Source organism: Lipotes vexillifer, unplaced genomic scaffold, assembly GCF_000442215.2.
Source record: "Lipotes vexillifer unplaced genomic scaffold, Lipotes_vexillifer_v1.1 scaffold697, whole genome shotgun sequence".
In the NCBI taxonomy this organism is placed as follows: Eukaryota; Metazoa; Chordata; class Mammalia; order Artiodactyla; family Lipotidae; genus Lipotes; species Lipotes vexillifer.
Window position 1 is genome coordinate 2,355,913 of NW_006779498.1, and position 8,774 is coordinate 2,364,686.

At 44.6% G+C, this 8,774-nt stretch overlaps 1 protein-coding gene across 1 annotated transcript in view; it reads left to right on the forward strand.

The window, feature by feature from the left end:
- SGCD (sarcoglycan delta) overlaps window positions 1-4,485 on the forward strand; it is a 416,813-nt gene extending 412,328 nt beyond the window's left edge. The window contains exons 7-8 of the mRNA XM_007452849.1: window positions 2,293-2,416; window positions 3,987-4,485. Of these exons, the coding sequence (XP_007452911.1) occupies window positions 2,293-2,416; window positions 3,987-4,160 (298 nt within the window). The 3' untranslated portion in view covers window positions 4,161-4,485. The remainder of the gene's footprint in view (window positions 1-2,292; window positions 2,417-3,986) is intronic.
- Window positions 4,486-8,774: the final 4,289 nt, after the last annotated feature.

Here is an 8,774-nt window from a genome sequence, read left to right on the forward strand (position 1 = left end):
AGGGAGGGAGGGAGGGAGGGGAACAGAGAAGATGGCGTGAGGGCTCTCCCCTGGGGCAGGTGGAGGATGGCAGTGCCCTGGAGGGTGAACAAATGTGGAAGAGAGCTGGCAGTACTGTCAGAAGGGAAGCTTATGCCATGAGGGGAAAGGTCTCAATAGCAGTGAGAACAGAAGGTGTTAGACAACACTAGGATAAGGGGTGTGAGTCAGCCAGACCTTATAGGAGAGAAGCAAAGAAAATGGCGGGAAACCATCTTCAGATTTTAGACGTGAGCCATAGGAAGAGCTTGATGCGTTGGATTAAGGTCCTAGACAAGGCTGTGCTGCACAGACATCATCCCCTGCCACTCTAGCGACAAGACCCCCTTCCTTGAGCTGACGTTATAGTGAGAAAAACCACAGGCAAAGGAGGTCAACCACAGTTCAAGGTAGAACCACACCTGGCTCAGCACCAGCTTGGTGAAGGTCTTGTGAGGACGAGACGGTAGGATAGGGGATTTTTGCCACACACAAAGGGGTGAGGTCAGAATGGAAAGAAGGAGTGAAAGAGAAGCTCAAGCCAATCCTTTGCTTAGGACTAGACACCTGTTGTTTCTCTTTAAGACTGTAGGGGGAGCACAAAAGTCAGTGGAGAAGCCTGCTCTCTGAAGCACACCTCAGGGACCCAGACCTGGGAGGTGGGGAAGAGCCCTGTCTTGGCACCTGTGGAATGTAGCTTGGGATGGCTCAGGGTGGCAGCCCACAGATCGCCTTGCTCTGCCTGCCACTTACTGATGCCCATGAGGGTGTGTCCTACCCGTGGGGGCTGGTAGAAGCAGAACATGGAGTCAGCAGTTGGCAGAGAAGATGATGTTCCTTTTAAACATGTTCAAAGTGTCTGAAAGTTAGGAGTGGAGAAATAAAATGCAGAAAATTGGTCTGATTTAGAGTGGCTTGGTGGCCACTCCTGAGGTCCATGCTTCCTAAGTTGGGATACTTTCTTTATAACAGAGAAGGGGATCTTCGTTCAGTTCAATTTGGTGATAATATTAAAATCTGGAATATTTAGAGGATGGATGAGTTTTAGTTCATACTTTTTGCATAAAATGAGTTAGGCAAAAATCTTTCTATGAAGCACTATCCTCTCTTGCCCTAATAATTAGCATAGAATGTGGCTGATTCTCCTTCTCTCAACTTACTTAATTTACATACAATAAAATTCACTCTTGGGAGGTACAATTATGTAAGTTTGCATAAACACATGGAGGCACATAACCACCACTGCAATCAAGATACAGAACAGTTCTATGAGCAAAAAACATCTATTCTTCATGCTGTCCCTCTGTAGTCAAATCACTTCCCTCTAACTCCTAGCAACAACTTATCTGTTCTGAGTTTTCTCTTGACAATTGCCTATTTGAGTAAGGTCTGAGATTTCTTTACGATTTGCTGCTATCATAACAACAGTAACAGCAGTAATAGTAATATTTAACACATATTAATTATACATTTCCAATGTGCCAGGCACCATCTGAAGCACTTTAGAGATGAAGAAACTGAGACTTTGAGAAATTTTGGAAAAGAGAGGAGGGAAGAAGGACTTGCCCAAGGTCATACAGTGGCAACCCCATGGTTTGAGTCAGCCATGTCCAACTCCTAGGTCTATTTTCTTTTTTTTTTTTTTCTTTTTTTTCTGCTGTACATGGGCTTCTCACTGTTGCGGCCTCTCCCGTTGCAGAGCACAGGCTCTGGACGCGCAGGCTCAGTGGCCATGGCTCACGGGCCCAGCCGCTCCGCGGCATGTGGGATCTTCCCGGACAGGGGCACGAACCCGTGTCCCCTGCATCGGCAGGCGGACTCTCAACCACTGCGCCACCAGGGAAGCCCCCAGGTCTATTTTCTTAACCTCTATCCAATTCTGCTTCCAGGAAGACAAAGAAAGTAGGGCGATGTGGAAAGAATATCTGCTAATTTCGGGAAGCTCAGTTTAGACCTGAGATTGTCTTACTCTAGAAATAAACAGAACTTATATAAAAATTTGGTTAATCATGCTAATGAAGCAATAATTGACTGGGTGCAAGATAGAATGAAGCCAGGATCCTAGAACACCTTCCGTACAATCTTTGTGATATGCAGTGAAGATAAAGCCCAGATACGTTACGTCCACCCTCATAAAGTTGATCAGGCATGCAAAGCTAGAATTTCCTGATCAGACGCTGAAATGTTGTCTCAATGCTCAGAGCACCAGCTTCCTCCTAACTTTACTAAAACAGTGAAATCGGATCTTTAATCTTAGTCTTGTGCATATTTCAGGTTGGAGTCCCCCACCCGGTCTCTGGTGATGGAGGCCCCAAAAGGAGTAGAAATAAATGCAGAAGCTGGCAACATGGAAGCCACCTGCAGAACAGAGCTGAGACTGGAGTCCAAAGATGGAGAGGTAAGCATGAGAGGAACAGAAGCCCAGAGAGACACAGCTCCAATGACCCAGTGTTTCCGAAGACGCATCACTCCCTTTGCCTCTGAAGTTTATCCTACAGTGTAATGATCCTACAGTGTGACAGCAAAAAGAGCCAATCGGAAGGTTTTATTGCTGGAACAGATAAGTTGAATGGCACGGTTATGAGCCAAACCCACAACACATAAAAGTTATAATTCATTATCTGTAAAAGTGCAGAGGTAATAGTATGTATCGCAAGAACAGAATTATAAGGACATCTGTAAAAATGAATGCTATTTCCAATCTCTCTCATCACCTTAAAGTAAGATTTAGTTGGCTGGTATAATTAAGCTGCATATCACACACGTCTGTTTAAAGAGGAACTTAGTTTACTGGTAGACTTTTTTTTTTTTTTTGCGGTGTACAGGCCTCTCACTGTTGTGGCCTCTCCCGTTGCGGAGCTCAGGCTCAGTGGCCATGGCTCACGGGCCCAGCTGCTCTGCGGCATGTGGGATCTTCCCGGACTGTCCCCTGCATTGGCAGGCAGACTCAACCACTGCGCCACCAGGGAAGCCCTGGTAGACATTTTTAAGTGTACATTGCATGTTTCTACTTTCACTGAAAATGGAAAAGTCAGATCTAACAGCCATCCCAAATCAGAACAAGCCAAAACTTAACTAGGCAGCAAGAGGCTAAGAGATGAGAGACTGCAAACATTCATTCTCTTAGCCCACCACAGTCCCACCTTGGTGAACAGAATAGCTGTTCGTGTTTTCGCAAGCAAGGTAAGCCAAATCCCCAAAGAAAATATGATTCGAATGCAGACTTTTGCAAGTGGCTTTATCGTGTTCATAAGTGATTTTTTCTACTTAAGATTTTATTTAAAAGAGAAAAAATGTGTTTTTAAAGCAAAACTCTATTCCACCTTCCATATCTACTTACAGGTTATCAGTCTCCACCTGCCTCTGTATATCAAGCCTGCCTTTTGATTGGTTTGGCATGTGCTATATTTGTTTTAAAAGAGCTAGTCAGATAGAGCTTTCAGTTATCAAAACTGTCTCTGTAGACAGCTGCAGACTCCAAACCACACACATTTAGAAGTAGCGGCTACATCACAGCTACAGTTTACAGCTCTCAGAATGTGGACCCTGGAGGAATCAGTTATAATCTTGACCATCATTTAAGACTGGAAGTACTGCATATTCTTGAAGGCCCACCATGCACACAGATGTATTTAGGGTCTGAGAAGTCCCATACTAAAGAAAATTGGTACTCTGTCATTTCCAAATTTCCTTCACTCTAGGAATCCATTCACGTTCTACATGATACACTTTTACAAAATGCTAATGTATACATGACATTGCCAGTGCAACGCTGTCTGGCTAGAATACAAGCTTCTGGGAGGGTAGAGACTTTATCCGTCTTGTTCATCCCTGAATCCCCAGTGCCAACAATTCTAAACACATAGTAGGTGCTCGTTTGATTTCAACTGAACATTCATCCCCTGTTTCGGAATGTCAAGAGGATAAATGACAGGCTCTAACTCTTCCGTCCTGTTTCCTCTCTTTAGATTAAGTTAGATGCTGCGAAAATCAAACTACCTAGACTGCCTCATGGATCCTACACGCCCACAGGAACAAGGCAGAAGGTCTTCGAGATCTGTGTCTGCGCCAATGGGAGATTATTCCTGTCCCAGGCAGGAACCGGTTCCACTTGTCAGATAAACACGAGTGTCTGCCTGTGAGAGCCGATGCATAGTGGACATTGTCGGCAGCCTCCAGGCCTTTTTCGGCTTTAGACCCTGGCTGCCAGCTATTTTTACTAGAACACAGAAAGCCTATCAAAGACCTTTTGTGTGTGTGTGTGTGTGTGTGTGTGTGTGAGAGTGAGAGTGAGTTTGTGTGTGTGGGTGATATAAATATATATAAATATATATAAATAAATATATATATCCTCTGTATAAAATGAGGTTTCAGTACAAAAGGAACCAAGGGTGACCCTGTGATATCCACTGTCATTGCCATCCCAACCCCACCACATACATGATAAAATCAAAACACTAATTCGGGCCCAGTATTCCCCAGACCCTGCAGAATCACACAGTGTATCGACACTTAGTGAATATTCGCCTACACGTGTGAGTAACAGCCTGTCTTTTCCTTTAGTGTCATTACAAGGCAGTGATGGCGGGAATTTGCAAGTCACACCCAAGGGCTGAGACCCTTGTAGTAAAAGCAGACACTTTATTTGCTTTTGTGCAGCTGGCCAACTTCTCCCCCTTCAAGTTAGGGATGGGGCAGTGCCGTAGAAGTCAGACAGAGGAACTCAACATGGCTGGGCTACTTTTGCATCCAAATGTATTGGGCTTTTGTGGTTGGATGAATTAGGAGGACGGATTTTAGCAAAGTTTGAAAGGCTCACCCAACCCCTGTGAGCTTATTACTTCCTTCAAACTCACGTATTATCCCACAGTCAAAACAGGAGCTGTAAATCAGCACAAAATAGGAAAACAGTTGCTCCTCAGTCGGCTAGAAGCTCCTCGATGGCCTGACAGACTAAGAATAAATGGGCAATAGGTCTCTGTTTGAAGTGAAAAAATGGCTCAAAATCTGTTACATCCTCACTCCTGTTGACTTTATCCAACAGACTCCTACCCAAAATGATCACGTCAATCCAGAGCTTTAAGAGTGGAACCCCTACCCCCAAGAGAAGCTATTTGGAGATGGAAATCAAAGAGTCGCGAAGGGAAACAAATTATTTTAAAATATGTTTCTGGGGACTGGTAGGTAATTTAGAGGCATGTGTTTCATTTTTAAAGGTATGCACAAACTCTCTGCCTTCAATCTTCTTATATATTTTTTCAGTCTTGGGATATTCATTTTCCTACGTTGACCATTGTTTTCTCTAAGAACAGTGACCCAAGAATCACAGATCTAAAGTACCACATGCCCCCAGAAATGCTCGCTGAAAATTAATATAGACTGAGTCAAGTGTCTTTATTAGAATCACTGTGTCGCCAGGGGGCCCAGTGGTACCCACTCCCCCCTATGAGGAAGCAGCTCCCTAATTCCCGCCATCAGCTACCTCCCATCACCCCACTTTCATCATCGTGCTCCAGGGTCACCCTGGCCAGCTCTTGTGCTGGGACAGGGGATTATACCATCTCTGTTCAAAGAGGGGGATACGTGCCTATGCCTTACGACAATGCACTCAGCAAGGAGAAGCACATCCAATATTTATCTTGTGTTACCTGTAGTTTATTTTGAGTGATTGGAGGGGAAGGGTTTCACAATGACTGGGCATCTTAAAAGCTAGTAGGCGAACCAAGTGGCTGACAGATGTGGATGCCTGGGAGCCTGGAAGGGAGACGTAACTGCTTTCGACCATCCTGGATGCCACTTGGCAAGCAGTAGCCCCACAGTCCTAAACGAAGTCATGTTTGTAGGCCTGAATGGCATTTGTTTGTTGTTGTTGTTTTTTTCCTCAACAGGGTTCTGCTTTTTCTTACTTCACAAGCAGTGGGGAGATGTGCCATAGGAAATGAATAAGAGGTTTGGTATTTTTGAGATGACACTCAAGCATCGGGCTGAGTTTTGCACACGTGGAAGGTAAAAGCAAGCTGTGTGTTGCTTAGTCACTTAGAAGTGGGGGGAGGAGGGATGGTTCCAGCCTGACCAGTGGCCCTGCTGGCTCCCGGACCCCAGGGTCCCTCCCGTCACTCCATTTAATATCCATACAGAAGAACTGGGTTGCTTAAGGGTGAGACTATAAGATTGCGTAGTGTGCAGCACTAGGATCTAAAAAGGAAAACCACAAAGAGATATGCAATTGCTCTGGCTCAGTAGTATTTATATCCTGTAGGATCACACCGCCAGAATCTGCATGTACCACACCCAGAGTTTTTCCAAGCCAGGAAAAGCCCTCCTTGGCGACTGGGAGCATCTACCCCATATCTTTCAGATCAACAGTAGTACCTGTAAGGTCCTTTGTGGCTAAATACCTGAAGACAAAGGTTTTTGTTTGTTTTGTTTGTTTGTTTTTTAAGCAGACAGACCATCTTTGCATTTTGTCATCTCAAGTACATATTCTAAGGATGACAAAGAAACGGAAGGTTCCCTGAACCTCTAATATATATAAATATATATAAATAAATATATATATCCTCTGTATAAAATGAGGTTTCAGTACAAAAGGAACCAAGGGTGACCCTGTGATATCCACTGTCATTGCCATCCCAACCCCACCACATACATGATAAAATCAAAACACTAATTCGGGCCCAGTATTCCCCAGACCCTGCAGAATCACACAGTGTATCGACACTTAGTGAATATTCGCCTACACGTGTGAGTAACAGCCTGTCTTTTCCTTTAGTGTCATTACAAGGCAGTGATGGCGGGAATTTGCAAGTCACACCCAAGGGCTGAGACCCTTGTAGTAAAAGCAGACACTTTATTTGCTTTTGTGCAGCTGGCCAACTTCTCCCCCTTCAAGTTAGGGATGGGGCAGTGCCGTAGAAGTCAGACAGAGGAACTCAACATGGCTGGGCTACTTTTGCATCCAAATGTATTGGGCTTTTGTGGTTGGATGAATTAGGAGGACGGATTTTAGCAAAGTTTGAAAGGCTCACCCAACCCCTGTGAGCTTATTACTTCCTTCAAACTCACGTATTATCCCACAGTCAAAACAGGAGCTGTAAATCAGCACAAAATAGGAAAACAGTTGCTCCTCAGTCGGCTAGAAGCTCCTCGATGGCCTGACAGACTAAGAATAAATGGGCAATAGGTCTCTGTTTGAAGTGAAAAAATGGCTCAAAATCTGTTACATCCTCACTCCTGTTGACTTTATCCAACAGACTCCTACCCAAAATGATCACGTCAATCCAGAGCTTTAAGAGTGGAACCCCTACCCCCAAGAGAAGCTATTTGGAGATGGAAATCAAAGAGTCGCGAAGGGAAACAAATTATTTTAAAATATGTTTCTGGGGACTGGTAGGTAATTTAGAGGCATGTGTTTCATTTTTAAAGGTATGCACAAACTCTCTGCCTTCAATCTTCTTATATATTTTTTCAGTCTTGGGATATTCATTTTCCTACGTTGACCATTGTTTTCTCTAAGAACAGTGACCCAAGAATCACAGATCTAAAGTACCACATGCCCCCAGAAATGCTCGCTGAAAATTAATATAGACTGAGTCAAGTGTCTTTATTAGAATCACTGTGTCGCCAGGGGGCCCAGTGGTACCCACTCCCCCCTATGAGGAAGCAGCTCCCTAATTCCCGCCATCAGCTACCTCCCATCACCCCACTTTCATCATCGTGCTCCAGGGTCACCCTGGCCAGCTCTTGTGCTGGGACAGGGGATTATACCATCTCTGTTCAAAGAGGGGGATACGTGCCTATGCCTTACGACAATGCACTCAGCAAGGAGAAGCACATCCAATATTTATCTTGTGTTACCTGTAGTTTATTTTGAGTGATTGGAGGGGAAGGGTTTCACAATGACTGGGCATCTTAAAAGCTAGTAGGCGAACCAAGTGGCTGACAGATGTGGATGCCTGGGAGCCTGGAAGGGAGACGTAACTGCTTTCGACCATCCTGGATGCCACTTGGCAAGCAGTAGCCCCACAGTCCTAAACGAAGTCATGTTTGTAGGCCTGAATGGCATTTGTTTGTTGTTGTTGTTTTTTTCCTCAACAGGGTTCTGCTTTTTCTTACTTCACAAGCAGTGGGGAGATGTGCCATAGGAAATGAATAAGAGGTTTGGTATTTTTGAGATGACACTCAAGCATCGGGCTGAGTTTTGCACACGTGGAAGGTAAAAGCAAGCTGTGTGTTGCTTAGTCACTTAGAAGTGGGGGGAGGAGGGATGGTTCCAGCCTGACCAGTGGCCCTGCTGGCTCCCGGACCCCAGGGTCCCTCCCGTCACTCCATTTAATATCCATACAGAAGAACTGGGTTGCTTAAGGGTGAGACTATAAGATTGCGTAGTGTGCAGCACTAGGATCTAAAAAGGAAAACCACAAAGAGATATGCAATTGCTCTGGCTCAGTAGTATTTATATCCTGTAGGATCACACCGCCAGAATCTGCATGTACCACACCCAGAGTTTTTCCAAGCCAGGAAAAGCCCTCCTTGGCGACTGGGAGCATCTACCCCATATCTTTCAGATCAACAGTAGTACCTGTAAGGTCCTTTGTGGCTAAATACCTGAAGACAAAGGTTTTTGTTTGTTTTGTTTGTTTGTTTTTTAAGCAGACAGACCATCTTTGCATTTTGTCATCTCAAGTACATATTCTAAGGATGACAAAGAAACGGAAGGTTCCCTGAACCTCTTTCATCTAATTTTGTTCTAATCG